At 40.5% G+C, this 21,893-nt stretch overlaps 1 protein-coding gene across 7 annotated transcripts; it reads right to left on the reverse strand.

Annotated features, from left to right (window-relative positions):
- Window positions 1-648: 648 nt before the first annotated feature.
- Window positions 649-21,236, reverse strand: CNR1 (cannabinoid receptor 1). 7 transcript variants are annotated; one of them, XM_019661724.1, is made up of 4 exons: window positions 19,792-20,586; window positions 12,970-13,032; window positions 10,575-10,667; window positions 649-2,761 (listed from the first exon to the last, which is right to left on the reverse strand). In XM_019661724.1, the coding sequence occupies exon 4, from the start codon at window positions 2,696-2,698 to the stop codon at window positions 1,280-1,282; it is 1,419 nt and encodes a 472-aa protein (XP_019517269.1). In that variant the 5' UTR covers window positions 2,699-2,761; window positions 10,575-10,667; window positions 12,970-13,032; window positions 19,792-20,586; the 3' UTR covers window positions 649-1,279. The 7 variants fall into 7 exon arrangements, with proteins under 7 accessions (XP_019517269.1, XP_019517268.1, XP_019517265.1 ...); XM_019661723.1 differs by lacking the exon at window positions 10,575-10,667 and adding an exon at window positions 18,296-18,332; XM_019661720.1 differs by lacking the exons at window positions 10,575-10,667; window positions 12,970-13,032 and adding an exon at window positions 20,989-21,236 and having other exon boundaries at window positions 19,792-19,959.
- Between the last annotated feature and the right edge of the window lie 657 nt (window positions 21,237-21,893).

The raw sequence follows: 21,893 nt of genomic DNA on the forward strand, positions 1-21,893 counted from the left end.
TTATGATCAGTATTTTTATCAACAAGGTTTCTGGATGAAGTCAATTTTAGAAACTGAATTCATGTACAAGAGTGCAGCAAGTGGTACAGTTTACACTTGGTCACAGTTTTCTCACTTTATGACATTACTGTAACAGTTACAGGATAGAAATACACACATACACACATTTATATTCACACTCACACACAGTATAATTTTACTGATCCAGACAACACTTCTTTTCAATTAAGAAAAAAATGAAGATTATTGTTTGGCCACCCAGGCATGAAATCTACTTAAACCTGGAATATTAGAACACAATACTCTTCAAGTAAACAGCAATTGCACAGTGATAACAATATACATTAAGATTGACACATGCTGTCTTAAGAGGTCCAGTAAGAGCTAAAGACTAAAGAAAGTCAGAGATGTCAGCCAAAAAAGTCAATATGCCTTCTATCTTCCATTCTAATTATAATCCATCACCCAAGAGAACAGCTATAGTCCAGAAGATAAGTATCCTCATATGAAAATGCAGAGCTAATACATTTTTGAGTGTCAATGAATTCTGCTCAATACTTTGGATAGTCTTCAAATTCTTCTTGTTGTATTAACAGAAAAATAAGCCTTTATGGTTATTTCCAATGTCAAATTTAAATAGAGATGTCTGAAAAAATATTAAGGTTTCTAAAGTCATATCGTGGGCAATACTTTTTTAAAAAGTGGTCTCATTGTCATATATCCACTGCTCATGTTCCACTGTTTTCATAAAATTCTACTTTTCAGTTTTGCTGAACTAGACAAATATAAACAACACATAGTAAACACTGATACACATCTCATAGGACACAACACATTTTACAAAATAGCTCTACTGTAGTACTATAACTGTTGTAAAAATGGACATCTCTGCTACTGATGGACAAATACATTTCACATTATAATGAAAGTTGTGGTTACAAAGGCATTACTCATTTGATGGCATTTTTCTACTGGTACTTAGACTTCAAATTGTGTAGCCAAAGGTTTCCCTCCTATTTGATTGAGACTTTGAAGGACCTTCCAGTCACTTAAGCAACAGGCTTTCTTCACTGTAAACCCCTGGACCACGGAGTTTCAGAACCTATGCTGTCAAAACATTAGAGAACAGATAACTGATCATGGTGACAATCACCTTTTCAGTGAGCATGGTAAACTTAAAAAATATAACCGATGAGACGACAGACTCTCTTAGATTTTGCGATTTAAAGAAAAAAAAAAAGAATTTCTTTTCCTGTGCCACCGGGGAGGCATCAGGCTCTCACACAGCCTCGGCAGACGTGTCTGTGGACACAGACATGGTCACCTTGGCAATCTTGACCGTGCTCTTGATGCAGCTCTCGGCTGCCCTGTGAACACTGGCTGCGTTGTTTGCATGTTTGTGCAGGCAGTCCGAGTCCCCCATGCTGTTATCGAGAGGCTGAGCGGTGCCTTCACACGAGGGGAACATGCTCCGGAAAGCATGTCTCAGGTCCTTGCTCCTCAGGGCGTAGATGATGGGGTTCACGGTGGAATTCAGCAGGCACAGCATACTGCAGAATGCAAACACCGTCTTAATAAGCTTGTTCATCTTCCCAAAGACATCGTACACCATGATGGCAAGTAGAGGCCCCCAGCAGATGATTAAAACCACAAGGATGAGGACCAGGGTCTTGGCCAGCCGAATGTCCATGCGGGCTTGGTCTGGCCGGGTCACCTGTACCTTGCCGTCCTCTGACGTATGGATGATGATGCTCTTCTGGGTGCCGCGCTGGATCATGCGAACCGCGTGGCTGTGCGCCTTCCAGAGAATGTACATGTATGCGTACACGATGAACAGCAGCAGCACACTGGTGACCCCGATCCAAAACATCAGGTAGGTTTCATCAATCAGTGGGAAAATGTCAGAGCAAACGGACTGCAGCTTCTTGCAGTTCCAGCCCAGGAGAGGCAGCACAGCGATCACAATGGCTATGGTCCACATCAGGCAAAAGGCTACCACAGCCTTGGGCCTGGTGACGATTCTCTTATAGGCCAGGGGCCTGTGAATAGATATGTATCTGTCGATGGCTGTGAGGAACAGGCTGCCCACCGAGGCGGTGAAGGAGGCTGTGACGCCACCCAGTTTGAACAGGAACACATTGGGGCTGTCTTTGCGGTGGAACACGTGGAAGTCGACGAAGCTATAGACGAAAATGACACTCCCCAGGAGGTCTGCCACCGCCAGGCTGCCAATGAAGTGGTAAGAAGGCCTGCAGCGGAGGCTGCGTGAGTGCAGGATGACACACAGCACCAGAAGATTCTCCAGAACCGTAAAGGTGCCCAGCGTGAGGGACAGCACAGCGATGGCCAGCTGCTGGCTGGGGTTCAGGATCATGAAGCACTCCATGTCCATGAAGTTCTCCCCACACTGAATGTTCTCCTCATTCTCCTTGTAGGATGAGAGAGACTTGTTGTAAAATTCGGTAATGTTCACCTGGTCTGCTGGGACTAATTGGGGGTTGTCTCCTGCAGTCATCTTTTCTTGGAAGGGACTTCCCCTAAAGGAAGTTAAAGGAAATTTCTGTGGGAAATACCCTAATTTGGATGCCATGTCGCCTTTGATGTCTTCGTACTGAATGTCATTCGAGCCCACGTAGAGGAGGTCTGTGGTGATGGTACGGAAGGTGGTGTCTGCAAGGCCATCTAGGATCGACTTCATAACCTCCGTCTTCGATTAGACCAAACTCAAAATGACTGAGAAAGACACCCACAGCAGGGAATCCTAATGAAGGGAAAACAAATAAGCTGAATCGTGAGAAAACCAGAATTAAAAAAGCAAAAACAAAAATCAAATGAGTACCATCATGTTATTTCATTCTTGTCTCTGAACACAGGTAAATCCTTGTCATATTCAGTCAACGAAATGAGTCAGTCACTCAAAGAAAAGCCATCCAAAAGTTGGTGATGTGACACGTACTGGAAACAGGTGTGTTTCTTTCCTTATTTAAGCTCTCTGGGTATAAGTCACTGTGTGAATCCTGTATGGACCTCCAGGGTCTGACAGTCAAGTGAAAAAAATGTATTTTGGGTGTGGTGTGCAATTCACAGTCATGTTATGAAGTGTTTACCACCTGGCTTCTACTGTCACATACACATAGTATCCTAATGCTGGTGGAGGACAGGGGAAGCAATAACGCGTCACACAATCTCTGCTCTTGAAGAGTTTAACACCTGGTCATGCAGGTAAGACTGAATGTGCAAGACAATTGAAGAAGATGACTGTGAAATCAGGGGTTGTGTGGACTACGTGTTGAATATAGAAGGGGAGGAAGATTGACTGCTAACACCTATACAGGAAGCACGTAGCCATGGCAGGAAAACCCAGGTTGTACCTCTGGTTCCATCAGGCAAGTTTCCTCACCCAGCAGAGACGTCTGGACTAAGCCATGGCTGCGATAAACTTCTAAAATGTCTACATCAACCAAGAAAAATGTCACGAAGGGCAAACTTGCACTGAGGCTCATGGGAAGACCAAGATCTTTATCACTGGAAAGGAGTGGTGACGTAGAATGCTTCCTGGCAGTGTCCCAGTGAGTGGCATGATGACACAAGCACACTGGCAGACAGGAGGCAGGCCTCCTCATCCAAGGCTTTTCAGGTGGATAGCACTGGAAATAAGGACAACTGAGAGGGGAGGCCAAATTGTAAGAGCTCTTCAATTCTAAGCTAAGCAATCTGGTTTCGTTTCAAAAGAAACAGACAGAAAATTGATTTTACTATTTATAAATGTTTAAAATGTGGCTATGATGCTTTTTTAGCTTATAAATTTAATAATTAAAATAATTATTAAACCAGTACTTTATTTACTGTCTTTTTGTTGTTCCTAAAAATATTACACTCTCCTGGAGGGGGGAAAAAAAGATAGTCATTATCTTGGAACAAATTTTAAAGCTCTGAATCCATCTGCTAAAATACAGAGGTCCTACCCATCTGAATTAATAATTCATTTATTCAAGCCGGCCGAGTGGCGCATTGGTTAGGAGTTGGCTTGGGACGCCAGCTCTGGGCAGCAGGGCCCCAGTTCGGATCTCACATGAGGGCCACTGACGCTGCACCCTCTACAGCTAAGATGGTGAACAACAGCTCGACCTGGAGATGGGCTGCCGTGAGTCACCGGCGACAGCGTAGGCTGCAGTGGGGCTGGCCGGCAGCGGGCGTGAGCTTTTATGAGCTGCAGTGGGCTGCCATGACTGGCCATCCAATGGCTGGCGAGCAACTGCCTCAGCCGGGAAGAGTGCAATGATAATATCAACATGGGCCAGTGAAGCGACGTCCTCCACAACTAGACTGAAGAACAAAAGGACAGCAACTTGTCTGTCCCCCTTCCCCGATTCCACAATGCTGTTCCCCTCCCCCAATTCCCCAATAAAACCTTTAAAAATCATAATACTAACTCATTTATTCGTCCATTCAACAAAGTATTGAGCATCCACTACGTGCCAGGCATTAGGGACACAACTACATCAAGAAAGAGTCCTTGGCCACATGGAGTACAGTGTAGCAGAGGAGACAGGCAGCTGGCCCCATAATTATGAGAAGGTGACAGCTACAATTGGGGACTTATAGGAAGGATGCTGTGGGAGGAGCCAGTCGATGGGGTTCAAGGAGGCTTCCCCAAGGAACGAATGTTTATGTCAAGAGTATATATATAGAATTAGTGTGGATGGAGACAGGACACCATATCATTTAATCCTGAGTTAATATATTTATTTTCATAACTACACTGTGGTTTCCAAGCACAGGAATGGCATCTATTTTTCTTATGTGATTCACCACCCTGATAATATGATAGCAGATGAGAGAGGGCTGGGCTCCCTTAGAAAAGCCCATGTCAGCCTAACAGGTAACTGTGAATTTTATTGATGGGTGCATTAAAGCAGTAATTTAATAATATTTATTTGCCTTTTCTTAAAATTAGAGGACAGAAAGGTAATTAATTCAATGGATACTTGATCCAAAAACCAAAGCCTGAGCCCAACATTTCCAGGCAGCTCCTTGGAGCCAGTCTGTCCAATAGGTCATCTTCTCTCAAGTAACTAACACTCCCTTCACACTTGCCAATTAAAAACTCAATTATTTGAAACTTTGGTTACATTATTAAATTCAAACTATTCAAAAGGTACAAAAGGTACAGCAGTCAATCACTCTCATCTGGCTGATCCCAGCCAACTAGCTTTCCTCCTCAGAGGCAGGAGTTTCTTGTTACGCGTTCCAGAGATATCCCACGCATAGTCAAGCAAATAGGTATATTTATTCCCCCTTCACTTTCCTTTTAACAAACTCTAATGTACTATACACAGAATTCTGCACCTTGCTTTTCCACTTAAAAGAAGACAATTCCACTTTAGTCCACAAACCCTCTCTCCATCTAGCAGTTGCCTTAAGTCCCCAGTAGATGAATGTGCCCAGCCTCCTAGTGATAAAGGTTTAGGTTGGGTTGTTTCTCACCTCTTGCTACCACAAATGTTGCTGCAGTAAATTACCTTCAGTCGTAGCATTTTTCACATTTCTTACGGTATTGTGAATAATCTTTTTAGTCATCCAACCTAGCTTCTACCTTGGACTTACCCGGGATTTCTCCTCCTTCTTGGCCTCTAGAATCAGGTAGACCACCAAGTCTCACTGACCTTCCCTCCATAAGCACTTATGGGGAGTGTATGATGTGCAGGGGGAATTCTGAGACTCTTAATGTGTCTCAGATTGCTAACTTTGACAATGGCCCTGTGAACTGAGTGCTGGTATTAGCCCCATGTTACAGACAAAAGGCACAGAGAGGGTAAGTCATTTGCCATTTGCACAGCCAGTAGGTAAACAGAGCCAGAATGAACCCACATGTTCTAGTTCTAGGGCAGTGCTGTCCAATAAAAACGTAATGTGAGCCACATGTGCAATTTTAGTTTCCAGTATCTAGGCAAAAAGAAAAATGTAAAAGAGAAAATTAATTTTAATATTTTATTTAACCCAATATATCCAAAATATTATTTCAACATGTGGAACTAGTCACATTTCAAGTGCTTAATAGCCACATGTGGCTAGTGGCCACTATATTGGACAGTACAGGTCTGGAGCTGCGTTTAACCTTATGAGGCACCATCTCTCTAACCTAAGACAGTGATGCTCCTGTCTCCCTTCTTTTCCTCACTGATTTCCACCAAAGCACTAGTAATGCAGAAAAAAAAGCATTGAGTTAGGAGCTAGCAGACCAAGATCAGTGGCAGACCTGCGTTAGTCTTTCAAAACCTCAGTATTTCATCTGTAAAATAGGAAGAAGAGGAAAGAAGAGGCAGGAAGAGGAAGCTGCCTAAACTATAGAATTGTTCTGAAAATTAAATATTAAAAAAAAAGCACTTAACATAATGCCTGGCACAAAATTTAACTCTTGAATAAATATTAATTATCATTACTTAGTACTATGGCTCCTTGCCATACATTATTAATTGTATTTCAAGATAATTCATTGCCTTAATTAGATCATAGGCGGGGTTTTTTCTCCATTTTTTATTTTTGTCTCAGCACTTAACATGAAGCAAATAGAAGATACACACATGCGTGAGGGAAGAGGAATGTCTATTAGTATATTTCAGGTATTGAGAGACTCTACATATAGTCTATCATTAAATTGTCATGATAACTCTATCAGGTGCTTATTTATAATTCCTATTTCACAGACAAGGAAATGAGGAGTCCACTAGATGTTAAGTAAATCATCGAGAATATGAAAAGTGTATAGTTGAACCCATGTCTCTCAGGGTCCCGAGTTTCTGCCTTTGGACTTTATGCACTGTTTTAAAGATTAACAGTAACTAGGATAAAGCCATTTTGCATCTTATATTCAAATGTTCTAGCTTCTTACAAACACAAATTGAGGCATTTTGTCAATATGTAGTAATTAAGACTACCTCTTACTAAATCACTATTTCCTATTTCAGCCCATCTCGGCGGGTCTGCCTAAAGGCATGGCTTCAAGGACTAAAATTTTAGTACTTAGAAGAGCTATAAAGTGAAGAAAAAGGATCACAGACCTTATTGCCACAATGCAAAACACGTGTGCCTGTGATTTACTCTACATTAAGATCACCACATATGTGATCACAACTTCCTATTTTAATGTAACCAAGCACTTTCATTAAAACAAACTAGCCTGTTAAAATCTGAGCCAGAGCATGGTGTGGTTATGAGATATAAAGTAATTTCTGTCCAATATAAGCCAACTTTAATTAAAGAATACAGTTAAAAATTGTGCTGTTCAAAGATCTCAGTCATGTCCAAATACCACTGTGCACAGGCTACTTTAAGTTAATGGGATCATGGCAAGAAAACTGTCCTTTGCATTTCAGTAATTCTTGCCTTATTTCTACATTTGGATTATTACAGTAATTTCCACCTGCTTATTTTTTGCATTGAGAGTTTTCTTTGAGAGTTCATTACTAATATAGTTTAGGCTTTGGGAGATGCAGTTGCCATTAATTTTGTTTTTGTTTGCTACTGGGAAAATCATAATTGGAAATTTCTAGCAAAATGCGCAGATGCTCCTATTAAAGAAGCAGTTTTTATTATAGTTATAGCAAAATAATAATTCAATATTTAAGGGGATTTTCCTAGAATTCTGCTTGCATATGACCAACATATTCTCGTAATTTAAGCTATACATCATGCCTTTATAATAACAGTATTAAAAAATATTTTGATGTGTAGCATCCATTTTTTTTAAACTTCAATATTTTAAATTACCACCACCTGTTCTTTTTATCCATCTCTACATGCACACCTGCCTCTTCATCCATCACCCCCAAACTTAGACCAACTCACAAGCTATGGTATCATCAAAGAAATTTTATGGGTGTGGCAGTAGCATGGAGTTTTTTAAAAAGTCTACCCAGACTCTGTATCTTTGTTTCTATAGCCTTTAATGGAATGAAAACAACCATGTTCTGATTAGGGTAAGCATCGAGAAAGTCCTCAAAATAGGCTTCAAATAGCATCTTTTCTACATCAGTATAATTTGATAACAGGTTATTTAGTCTCATTGCCCAGCTGGAGACCTTTGTTTTAGAGAGACATTTCAATAATTTAGATATTTATCACTGTTGTATCTGGAATCAAAATCCTTGCACTTCTGGCCTGTACAGCATCTCTGGGGGAACAGAGAGTAGGCAGTATTTGCTTCCTGCAGGTTTTCCTGTCCAGCAAGGCAGGCAACCCACTGGAAGCATCAGAAGGACTGATGCTCCCAATATAATTACAGACTATATCAGCCCACCAGGGTCCTTCTCTAATATTCTAAGTTTATAATAAATGCTTTAAGAAGACAATGCAAACTCATAGTTTCTAATTTAATAGGGGTCCAGGATATCAAATGCAGGAGTCCCAGGCCCTGGCTTACCTATGTTTTTTCCCTACGTTCTTTGTCGGTTTTGTGTTGTTCTGCTTGGCTAACCTTGTAGAAGGGCCTTGTGAAGGGTTCAAGAGAATGACGGTGCCAGTGGATATATGTTTGTTATTTTCCATTCATTTCTGGGAACAAGTCTGGTTTCTACTAATTTGATCAAGAAAAATAACTTGCTAATGTATTTCTCTAAAGTTAGTAGGGAAAATTTTAGTTGATTCTTATAATTGCATTATGACGTCTAAGTCATGTTCTCAATATACATGGCAGATCTCATGGGCTAAACCACAGGTTGATGAATGATATTTCTGCTATAGCTGAGTGGGCAACTCTTTTCTAACTCTTACCTAACCATCAGTGTTTCAGAATTATTAAAGTAGTTTGGTAACTTTTTGCATTATCTTCTATAGCAAAGAGAAATAAAAGATTGACTTTATTATCCTGAAAATTGAGGCAAAAATACATAATCCCTCTTCCTTGTATTAATATCAGCTCCTTTTCCCATACATAAAAGAAAATTCCATTATGCTGGTAATGCTTGGTTGATTCGCAAAGCTTTAGCTTTTCATTTATTTTGTAATGTGGAATAGAAGTTATTAAATGCACTATTTTCTCTGGTCTACTCTTACTAACAAAATGAGTGTTAGATTTTTCATAAAAATATATCAATTAATATGAACTAAACAGACACTAAGACACTCATGAGACTATATATTTCCTTTCAAATTTAACCTGAACTATGTTTAATTATTTAACATTTAAAGGCTTTTTATAACTTAAAGAATTTCAAGGCTCAAGAAATGATGCCTTTAAGCTACATCGAATTAAACACTCACTAGCAGGTGATGATGCAATGAGATGAGCCTATCACAAAGGCAAATGATACAAATGAAATGATTTGCTGACTTTTATAACCAATTATCATTTAATTTTGCTCTGCTGTTTTGATGTTTCCTACTAATAAGTAGCTTTGCTTTTTTTGTTGTTGAGACAGATCTTTTCTCCATAATCTATAAAGAAAGTAATCAAGTATAATTGAAGCAGCCTTCCCTTGAAACAGATCATGCCAAGTTTTCAATTCACTGGAAGCCCAGTCCATATATAAAATGCTCCATAAGATGTCTCTATCTTGCATATGAGGTTTCATCATTAAAGGTTAAACGCAATATATTATTCTGATCCATAATATATGTAAAACCCATGAAATAGGTTACCTTTACAGTTCATTACAAAGACAGCAATAGTTTCAAGTGCTATATGCTGTCCAATGGTGAAGCATACTTTTTAGTTTCCTCGTTCATTCTTCAATAAGGGGTACTTTCTCTTTGACTTTATGAGCATACAAATGAAGTCCAACCAAAAACAAAGTCTTAATTCTCCAGGTTCAAATCTCAAAGAATTTGGGTACTTTAAATGCACAATAGGGAAAATTCCAATTCTCAAATATTTCAATAAGAAATATTTGAATGTTTATGTGCCAGGCATCACGCTAAGCATATATATTACTTTTGTTTAATTTACATGAAGTAGGTGCTATTAAATTCCCATTCTACATATGAGAAAACTGAAAGGTAAATGCTCTCTCCAAGGTCTCCAACTAGAGGGACAGAGCTGAAACTTCAACCAGGTCTACATAACTCAGTCTCCGCTCTTAACGTTGAGGTCCAGGGATCATTTAATAAGACACTCTTTTTCCATTTCTAAGGGAGGGAGAAGAACTGATTTTGGAAAAAATAATAAAGAGCACATGATAATTTTACACGGTGAACAAGTAAAGTCTGGAGGAATGATCTATTGACAGCAAAAAAACGGTGCCCATGGCACTTGCAAATCATCCTTACTCCATTGCCTTCAGAGACAAAGTATGACAATTAGCTAATTGTAAATCCTAACCCTGAATTAGCACTTTATTTGCAGTGACTGTTGGCAAATAATAAATAAAATCAAACTGTCATTGCCACTATTTATTTTTTAACTAAGTAGTGTTTTTTGTTGTTTTCTTCCCCTTCATTAGTTGAAAGGATTGTGGATGGTAATGAGTTTCCACACCACCAGCAAGGGCACCTTCTTTAGGTCTGCATGAGGCATGACTGTTGTTAGTAAACAAAACCTTTAAACATTCATTCTCCATATAAAGAAATTCACTCACTTGAAATCGCTCAACTTCTCCTCTTGAGCAGTGTGATTTTCTTAGACCCAGAAAGGGAAGAAGACTCCCCATGGCTAATTCCTACGATCTTGGCTGGAATCAAGGCAGTAAAAGTGCTGTAAACCATAGTATACTGGGCTCCAATAAGACAATGCTTATGACAACTCTTGGTGCCCAAAAGGCACAGAGCTGGGTTACTACAGCAATGTGCTTGATGAATATAGTCATAGGCCCTCATATGCTTCACTTAACCCATTCTTATTGTGTGTGTACTCTGTGCCTAGCACTGTAGATATTATATATCCATGCATCACACTTGTACAATGGCTATGGGTCAAGGAAGCATGGGAATGATTCTCTATTCTACCTCATATCAAATAAAGCCCACCCATCTGCCCTTCTCCTCCCACAGATGACAGAATTGGATACGAACACATGGAACAGGCACGTAATAGTTCATCATCAAATGGTATTGGGTTGTATAAGTTCCCTTCCTATATATGCTTTGAGGTTTTCTCCCAGGAGAGATGATGGGCACTGCTGAGTCTTCCTGTAGCAATCTTTCTTGTTTCTAAACCCTTCAAATCATGAACACCTTGACATAGGGACCTGTCTTACATGGCCTTGTATGTCTTCTGCCTAGCACAGGGTCAGTACTCAGTATCTGTTTACTAAATGAATGTTGGTGTGCATGGGAAATATGGCAGATCTATCTTAGCAGAATGGCTTTTAACTGGACAGTTTTTCTTGACATAAAGTCAGTTGATCATTTAGAAACCTGAGTCTTGATCTCATACAAACTTCCATCTAAAAAAACAAAACTGCCCCAATGTAAAAGTTACATAAAAAGCATCAATAATTGTGTACCCCAGGGTCTTGTAGCTCAATATTAAATAGTAGCTATACTGACAGCAAATGAAGGTTACGGACAAAGATATGATATTTTTTATTCTCATCCTTGTTTAGCCCAGGTGCATATTATCAACTACAATGTTTAGCCACATAACAATATATAAAGAGATCTTTGTGACATGCACAACCCTGAACAAATCCTAGTTGCACACTGTTGACAGACTTTTAAAAACAATATATGAAACTGTGATCATAATGGACTTTTTCCTTCCCTCAAATGCATGCTATTATACATTGATCTTTCCCAAATGGGTTTCTCCATGTGCAAGTGTCTTTTCAAAACCTGTCAAGAGAAGTTATGTGAAAATTCAACCACTAGATGGAGTGGCTTTTATAAGCCCTCAGGAATCAATCTGTTATTCTATTCAGGACATACTTCTTGCTTTGGTTGAGCAACTTCTCCTGCTACATTTTATGCATTTTACAACTGAATTAATTAAAACATAAATAAGAAAACATATTATGGAGGGTTAAAATGAGTTCTTACTACTGACTACAAAGACCAAATTTCAAATTGCTTTTCTGGGGCAAAAGGATGTTGAGAAAATTTAATACATTAATAAAAATTAATTGTGACTATTTGGAATTCTGCCTCAAGAAAGTAATTAAGAATGAGTAAAGGAAAGGAGTTCTACTGAAAACAAATGATATGTTTATGCCAAGAGATGCTAAAAGTAAGAAGGGCATGTCTCAGGAGCCCAAAATCAATTCTAATAACAAACTCAACTAATTTCTATTTTATGAAACATTTGGCTTCCCAATTTTCAAATATGAAATCACCAACACAGGTCATAACTCTGTGGTGAAAAAGAATGGAATATTATTTTTTATTATTACAGGGTCTAACTGGAATATGTCACAAGAGAAGTGAATATTTGTTGAAATACTCATACAAATTGAGAAGGATACAGCTTTCTAAACAATTCAATTTTCTTCCTATCATTTTCTTGCTGGAATAATTTTAAATAAGTTTTGATTGTGTAAATTCAGGATTCTATTCAGATATGACTTTTTAAAAACTAGGTACTTATGCATCACCTACTTTAGTTGAAATGTTAAATGAAAATTTTTCAGTGTGTACTAACAATGCAAGATATAAACAGAGAAATATGCTTGCAAGATGCAAGTAATTATGTACAAACAACTTGAAGAAATAGGTTTCAGTAAAGATACAAAATATGCTTTGGAAATGTAGTTATAATTAAGAAGGAAGTATGCAAATTAGATACAAATACAGACTTTTTATGCCATTGAAACCACGGGGTAGTTCTACTGTACTCATTCAAGGTCAAATCCTTCCTAAGATTTGTGTGATGCCATCATGCAATTTTGTACAGAGCTGAGTAACAAAAGTATTCAGAAAAAAAAAATGACATGAAGGTAAAGACTTAGGAAATAACACTGGTGAGAAAAGGCTGGGAAATTCCAGAGTACATCTTAAAGAACAGTCTGAGAAGTCTCACAGCAGTTTGTAAGTACATACAGTTATTTTATAGTCAGTGGCTCTCAAAGGGTGGTGTCCGGCAGCTTCAGCATCACCTGGAAACTTAAGAGAAATGCAAATTCTCAGGTTCCACTTACCACCTACAGAAACAGAAACTCTAGGGCTGGGGTTCATCTGTGTTTTACCAAGGCCTCCAGGAGATTCGAACACACTCTAAAGTTTAAGAACCATTGGTAAAGATTATGAAAAAGACTGCCTGGTGGTGGGTGGGGGGAGGGGAGACAGAATTAACCTCTATGAAGAACTGAGGTTAGACAGCAAGAAAGACTATTATGAGCATAGGTTTTTAGATCATTGAAATGGATTGCTAAGTGAGCCCTGCTCATGATAAAGTAGTCTCTCACAGAAGACCTTTAAAACCAAGGCATTTCTATTTGACTGGAATAGAATAATGTAGTCTAGCCTGAAAATAAGCATAAGGCGTGGGGAAACTCTCAAGGTTTTTCAGACTATAATTCAGGGCTTCTCTGCACTTTTTCAGGAAACTTGCTGTTACATATTTCGTCCAGCAAAGAAAAGTAACTTCAAGATATAATATGTTAAGAACCCAGTATGCAGACCTAAGTTAAGAACTCCACACCATTTTCTCTTAATTCTATTTGAAAAAGTCTATGTAACGTTTCATAGGACTGCTTGCCATGTTTTTCAACGCCATTGTGAGGGAACCCATGGTTCCTAAGCATAAATGAACAGGAAAAAAGTAAAAGTAGTTAACATTCCAGTTTTTATTTAAAGATGGAAATGTTTGTTTGTTCTTCTTTTCCCAAAAACCATAAAATAATGCATCACAGGAGATGGAACCCAACCCCAGCATCCTCACCCCCCACCCCTCCCCCAAGTAATGCAGATCCACTGCAAATTATCTTACAGAATTATCCTGGTAAATTATGCAATTCACACTGCTCAGAGATGGCAAGTTATCTTTCAAAAATACCTAAAAGTTATAAATATATGGAAATGTATCCCAAAGCACTAAAGTATATGACTCTGAGCAGACTGTTCCCTCTCTTAAATATTTCATCAATAAAATGGATCATAGATTACTCATAATTAGTTTCCTTAGCTGAGGACTAAAATCATTCTAAGATTTCCCCTTTTTTAGTTTTGTAAGAACTTAGATAAAATTTCCAAAAGTAGCTATACATTTTCCAATGTCATATTCCCACATATGCAAAGATACAGAATTTTCTGAACAATCTTTTGCTTGCTTTAGTTATGTGTTAAGTTGGTTAGCTCTCCTTTTTCTCCACATGCATATTGCTTGCTCACCACAACTTATATAAAAGCTGCAGAAAACATTCACAAATTCTGGTAGCAGTGCATTACAATGAGTTGAAAATCTGGTCCATTTAACAACCCACACCAGAATAAACCAAAATACACAGATCATAGTGGCCTTACATTAAGTCTTGCTTGTAAAGAATAAATCAAGCTGATTTATTTTTAAATATAGCAGAGTTAAAAGCAAGCGAGAGTGACAAAGAAACGCTACTGATGATGTTGGTTCAATTGCTATATTAAAAACATTGTCTTTAGCCTCTTAACCAACAGAAATCAATGTTACAAAATTTCCTAGTACCAATGTCCCTATGTGAAAGTCTCTGATTTTTAAAGAGCATAATGAAATTTGTCACTAATTTAAATGTGAAACTCCTTGTAACAATTTATAGAACTCATATTGATTCCAATTTTCGTCCCTAAATATATAGTCTAAAAGAACGAATGAAGAAATGATGAAGGAAAGAGGGAAACCCTCCCATTTAAACATGAACTTGGAGAAACATTATTTCCTAATTGTATTTTATTTTAATTATCTTTAAATATACAACTGACATCCACAGTTTGTGAAAGCACTTGCCAGTGCAATCAACGACCACAACAGATTGCCTGGCAGCTCTTTGAAAAATGCCTCTGCTTTTCTTTAAAAAGCAATAGCATGGAATTTGCTAGTAGGAATAAAACAACAGATATTACACTGTCAAATTTAGGAAACTAGACTGCACTTTATCTCCTGAAGTTAAAAAACAATTTAAAATGCTATGTAGAGTTGATAATGGTGGTAAGGAATCAAGCCAAAGATATCAAATTCCTATTCAACGAATCCAAACTCCAAACAATTACGAATCTAGAGTGAAAAAATAAGACATTAGATAATAAAATTCTGGACTCTTAGGGGAAAATGATTTGCCATCTGTGTCAGGAAAAAAAGGGAACACCCTTGTTACATTAAAAAAATGCAAAATCAACCTTAGGAATCTTATTCAAAAATACAGAATATAATTCAGTAGCACACAAGGTTAAAAAGAGTTAGCTAAAAAATATTGATTTCCACCTAACCACTCTCAACTCACAAGTTCATAAACAAAAGAAAACAAACAACGCAAAACTTTGAAAGTTTTCCTAAAGTGCAGGTGTGAAAATTCCACCAGCTGGGGCTAAAATAGAATTCACAGTATTCTGGAAAACTACTGTTACTCGGCAGGCCAATTTACTCAGGTTCGGTGAGTAAACAATTCTTCTCTCAAAAACCTATATAAACACTATGAACCTCAAGAATTCCATGGTCACTAAGTTATGCAATTATCCTGTTTACATAAAACTTTTAAATTAGAAGTTATCTCAAATTTATACAATAATCTATATGGAAAATATATAGAAAATATCAATGAAAACTAGATGAAGAATATGTTTGTAATTGCAACTGTCCTAGAAAAACTATTATAATGAAATATAGTACTTTATTTTCTATGAGGTAACCTGTTCAGTGAAGAGATATGACCTAGGAAATCTTTTGGTAAATATTTTATGTTATGAACTTGAGGTAATCACACTGACTACTTAATGTAATAGTTTTGACATATTATTGCTGATAGGTCCTAAACATACCTATTATTCATGCATACCTGTTTGAGATAGAAGTTCATCTAACATCAAACCATTTGAATAGTACCAAGAGAGGCATTGGAAAACCACTACACACAACTCTCTCTTTACCCCCACCTCACAAATTTCCTATAGCTGTTACTTACTTGTGATAGCATTATAATGTGTTATATGTAACAAATATTAGTATGTTATCTGCATTTTGTGATGTAGGAACAACTTTGTATATTTTCTTCCAACTTTCCGTCAACTTTCTTCTTCAAAATAATAAACAATTAGCAAGATTGGTGAAAACTGTTAAATCCATCAATTAGTGTTTATGATAAAATTATAATCAAATGTGGTTATGCCTATCCTAGCACCTTTGCAAGATTTTTAGAGCACATGGGACTGGAACCGAGTTTCACTATTTTGGAAAATAAGAACAGCCTTCTTTCGATTCAAGGCAGATGTTTCCTTTTGCCTCAAGTCTTCAGTGTCCATCTGCACAGCTGCCCTAAATTTGGAAATTTCCCCAAATCCATAGTATTTATTTAAAACCTGAATTATGTTTTAATATATAAAGGTAACATGTCTAGTTTTTTTGGTCATGATATATATCTATGAAAAAGTTTGTTCATACTTATGTATAAAAGTGTGTTTATATATCCTGTCATCTAAAATTATGTAGTATGTAATTTGATATATATATATATATTCTGGATGACATCTATTGTTTCTTGTAGTCCAGAAAATATCTGAGAGAAATATGAGTTGATCTATAATATATTATAAAGTTAATCTGATCTAATTAAATGGTTATCAAAACACTTAATAGCAACTCAGTGGCAAAGTATTGAATCCCCCCACCCCTCAAAAACATCATTCATGAAGTTATAAAGTTAACATTATTTCAGAATAGGGTTAGGAAAGAGCTGAAGACTCAGGAGGAGGAATATGTAGTTAAAATTTTGCCAACGTAAAGTACATCCATTGGTTCTGACTTCCTCTTATTCTTTAACTTCTCTACCAATCCTCAGAAAAGGAAAGAAAAATCAACAGAGCTTGTGGTCCCTCGAAATGTAGATATGCAATCTATAAACCTGGCCCCAGCACAGTTTTTCAAACAATATTGGGTCCAGGTTGTTTCAGAGTCAAAAGCAGAATTATAAATAATTTAAACCCAAAGGCTGGATTCATTCTAACTAATTTGTCGGTTCAATTAGAAAATGATGAATACAAAAACAGAAAAGACAGACTTACACTGGTGGAGACACGGCATCCTTTTTTTTTTGCAGGAATGAAAGCTCTCATCTGTTTTCTTCATGCAACTGAGCTAACATAATTACCCACTAGAACAACATGCAGCAACCTAAAGGACAGTCTCCATCTTACTGACCAAATTCAAGGCGCTATAACCAAATCAAATCTTGTTTTACTCATCATGTATTGTTAGAGATTTCCAAATCAATTTATCACTTTTTTTTTCCAGCATTCCTGGAGAGCGAATTATGGGAAATAATCCCCTTCCTTATTAGGCCAACTGTTTTCTGGGAAGAAACATTTGGTAAGCGTGGTTGACTATAAACTGCTATTATTATGTTCCATTTCAAAATAGTTTATTCGTATACAGCAGTTTTCCAATTCTAATTCCAAACACTAACATGCAAGACAACCAAGGAGCCTGCCTAAATTTCCTGGTGGTTAATGTTAATTCTGAGTCAAAGCAAAGATGAATGTCACACAATTGTGTTGAAAGAATTTTTTAGGCTTTGCCTCAGTAATTAATAAGCTGACACTGCATACTAAACACTTATCAACACTAATCAATGGGACTGCTTCTTTCTTGAGAAAACAGGTAAACCGATTCAAGGAGTTTTCTTTTGGAATAGACTGTACTATGCCACAAATATAGTGGTTCTTTTGGAGGATTTCATTCCCAGCAGTTTCATCTTGGTAACATTTAACAATTTCACTATTTTAACATTTTGAAATGCCAAAAAGAACACACTGATCCTGCAGCTAGGCTTATTAGAGAACAATCTCACAGGCGAGACAGGGAAGCACACAGTCCACTGGGAAAAGGGTAACAGAAAAAGACAGAAAACAGTGGATAACAAACAAAGCCCAGCACTACTCCAATGTGAGATCGAATTTTCACCAGAGTGGAAAACTTCACACACCAAATTAAATGCTATCCCCTACGGTTTATTGAAGGGACTAGGCATAACATTCTTTTTATATGCACAAATACTGATGCTATCTATCAAAACTGGGGGGCATGATGCTCTAACTTGCCTTCCTAACAATGACTATGCAAGCACTGTCATTTTATTTTTGAAAGGTCAGAAAATTGAGCATTTCCCTCCTGTGGCATCGTTTTACTCCCACGGAGACGCTGGAACACAATGAGACCTCTCCCCATTAGATACTTGATACATACCTCAGTCAAGACTGCTCCTTGTCTGGAGTGGAGACATCTTTGGAACAAAAAGAGTCCTTTTACAGTAAGTTCTTTTGATAACTTAAAATGGATTAGTTTTTAAAAAGCACGTCCATCCTCCAGCCTCTTGCCCAAACTATGGTAACTGCTGCTGTGCCTACAAATAGCCACCTGCAGTACACAACATTTAAAATTCTGGAGGTGTGTGGATACTGTTCACACACGTAGGGCTATAATCACAAAATACTGTTTCACTTAAGAAACTATACATGACCTTTTATTTTGATAAAATTGCTCTAAACTGAGTTAAAGAGTGGGGGAGGGGGAAGGAGTGCCACGGCAAAAAGGGACAGAAAAATCAATCAGTATATCTTCCCTTGCAAACTGTCAGTAGGGTGGGATTAGAAAAGCAACACTTTAAATCAGATCAAGTCCTGTGGGAACCTTAAAGGTTGGTTGCTCTAAGCTTCTCAATATTCCGCAAAATAGATTGATGGCAGTGGTCACCCTACTGATGCTCAATGTCCACTCAGAAATTGCATTTCCTACATTGTTCAAAAGATATTAACTTGGTAATAAAAATGAGAAGTTATGGGACTCATAGAGATATCTTTCACCACCTTTAAAAGCAGTAAATCTGTTCTAATCTCTCATTAGATTAAATGCCTGAGGATGCCTAATATATCAAGAAAGCAACAAAGGCAAGAATAGCACTTATTTGAAAAAAAAAGATAAGAGACAAAATGATTAATAGGTAACTACATTTTTTCCCTCATCTGTTCAATATAAAACTACAATTAGAAACATGCATGTTGCTTTTCAACTTTCAAGTGATCAAATGACAGTTTCTCAACGTCTATCACAGCAAACATATTTGAACTCAGGAAGTGACCCATTGATGAGTGTGAGCCTAGGCAAGAAATATCTTGTAAAAACACATCAACTTTTTTCAGCTAATAGCTAGTTCTGAGTTACATGGTTCCAACAGCATTCAAATTTAGGTATTAGTTACATGCCCAGTTATTTTTCCTCCACGAGTGGTTCCTGTAGCTTTATTTTTCTGTATCAAAAGTTTATTTTTTGATATACATTTCTTTATATGACATTGAATATTTTACTTCAAACAGTTTCTAGGTTTGGTGCAGAGATGGATGTATATCTCTGGGAAGCCTTAGTTGCTGATATGATTTATAGACACTAAGCATCAACTCAAGCGCCTGTTTTTTCAACCATGCACAATTACACATTTTCCACAGACATCAGTGCATACAGACAGCCAGATGCACACATATTCAGTGACTAGTAAATGGTAGAAACCTCCAGAAGTAGCACAGACCACAGTTAACAGGCTGGGGCTACACAGCTAAGTAAACACTGATACATGATTCACACGGAACAAGAACTCCACGACGGACACTTGGGGACCACACTGGTCAGTCCCCATGGGGACAGGTGGCGGAAAAAGTATTTCCAAACGCAAGTCTGCCAGGTCTTACCCTTTGCATCCCCTGGTCCTCGGGGGAGATGCTCCCTCGGCACCTCTCGCCCAGCGCAGGGGCTGCTTCTTTGCTAGAATGAAACGTCCCCTTTGACTTCACGGAGAGCTCTGCAGGGACTGGAGGCGCCCCGCCCGGGCCGGGGGAAGGCACTGGCGCCGCGGGAGCCTAGAAGAGGCGGAGGCGGAAAAGAAGTGGAGAAGGAAGGGGTGGCTGCAGGAGTAGCGGGAGGGAGTAGGCGCCGGCGCTGGGATCCGGGCGAGGCCGAGTGGGGTGGAGCGGGGTGTGCCTCCGTCCGTCGGTCAGTAAGTCAGTCGGTCCGCGCTACCCGCGAGCCGGCGTCCCCTGCTTGCAGCGCCCTTCTGCGACAAGAGCCGGGACTGGCGCCCCCTCCGCTCCCACTGCCCTCGAGCCTCGCCCCTTCCCAGGCTCTTCACTGGGTCCTCCCGCTCGCCCCGCCTGGCCCGGCGTGGGGCCGCCCGTCACCGCCAGCCGGGGCGCCCGTCGCCTCTCGCAGCTCTCGCGCTCCCTGCCTCTCCCTCCGCTCACGCTCTGGCTCTGGCTCTGGCTCCCTCTCGCTCCAGTCACATTTATGAAGCGCGGTCCCATCACGTGTTAATGAGCCTTTGTCCTGCCCTGGCAGTGGCGCAGGCACAGACCCCGCCGAGGGAACTGCACGGGGAGGGACCCGCGCGCGGCGCAGCGCGGCGCCTGAGGCTTCAAACTTTGCTGGCGCTGGGGACCCGCCAAGGCGCCAGACCCAGGGCCAGAGGGGACTAGCCACTCCGGTCGGCGTCACTTACTTCTCTTCCTCCTCTTCCTCCTCCTCCGCCGCCACGGTCCCGGGGGCCCCCACTGCCATGACCTGGCTCTCCTCCCGGATACCCTCACACCCCAGCCGCGCTAAGGAGATGGTTGTGCCTGCGCCGCCCCCAACCTCGGGGCCATTAATCACGCGCGTCCTGGCTGCGCGCAGCGCCGACACCTTGCGCGGGGGTCACGTCTGGGGCAGCGGGTTGAGCCGGAAGGGAAAGGGGAGCTCGAGGGGAGAGGCCGAGGCGCCCGGGGCGCGGGGGTACAGCCTCGAGCCCCATCTCCGCTGTCCCAGGTCGCCCCCGCGGCGGGCAGTAGAGAGCCGGCCCGGGGGACTGGCGAAACCTTGAGACCGCGCCGCGCAGCCCTCGAACCGTTTGCTACCTGGCGGCGGCCGCGCGGCTACCTGTCCTCCGCCCTCGGGGCACCGCCTGGCTCCGCGCTGGGCGCCTTCTCCAGCCGCCGTCCCCGCCCGCCGCGGACCACTTGGGCGCGCCCCACTCGCCCGGCCCCGGCTGCAAACAGTTGGGTTCGTAGGCGGCTGGCTGTGCGCCTCCCTGCCGGGCGTACCCCCTCCCCAGCCGCCCTGAGGCCCCGCTCCTCACACCTTCTTACAGGAGGAGGACGCCCCGCTCCAGGGCTGGGTGGGGGGGCCCGCAGGGCTCCAGGGCAGCCGCCGTAGGCGCCTGGGGATCCGCGGTGCGCCCGGCAGCCGTGGCAGGAATTAGGGGACATGCTCGTTAATTGGTTCCGCTATCAGCCGCCGTCTGCCTCCCGTGTGCACGGATCAAACCTTAATTGGTCTTTACATTTATCATGGTGAATTGCGAACCTACAAACAAGCCCCCGCCAATGTTTCAACAGAAAAGTCGCCCCCCCTTCTTCCCCCCGGGCCCAGACAGGGTTGTGGCGGCGGCAGTCGTGGTTATTTAGACATCTTTATCTCTCCTGAGTTGGGTTGAGGGAGGACTACGTGGTTTCCACCCGATGGAACCACGCCACTGTGGCCCCAAAAGCCCTGCGGAAGGTACTTGGTTCGGTTCCCTGCTCTTGCTTCGTGGCCACCTCTGCGTTCATTTTATGACACCTCACCAGGGATCCGGCAAATTCTGCCCATCCTCATTCCGCATCCCCTCTAGTACCGACCTCCACTTTCCTCTCGCCCCAGCCCAGAGCCCAACAGCAATTGTAGCAGATCTGTTCCCCATATTTGAACTACGTGCTGAGAATCCGGAAAAGCGAGCCTTTGAAGGAAGGGAGGAAAATTGGTGGGGAGGAAGCCCAAAGCT

Source organism: Hipposideros armiger, unplaced genomic scaffold (genome assembly GCF_001890085.2).
Source record: "Hipposideros armiger isolate ML-2016 unplaced genomic scaffold, ASM189008v1 scaffold_358, whole genome shotgun sequence".
In the NCBI taxonomy this organism is placed as follows: Eukaryota; Metazoa; Chordata; class Mammalia; order Chiroptera; family Hipposideridae; genus Hipposideros; species Hipposideros armiger.

Coding starts and splice junctions, on each gene's coding strand:
- CNR1 (XM_019661720.1), bottom strand. CDS start 2,698: ATGAAGTCGATCCTAGATGGCCTTGCAGACACCACCTTCCGTACCATC.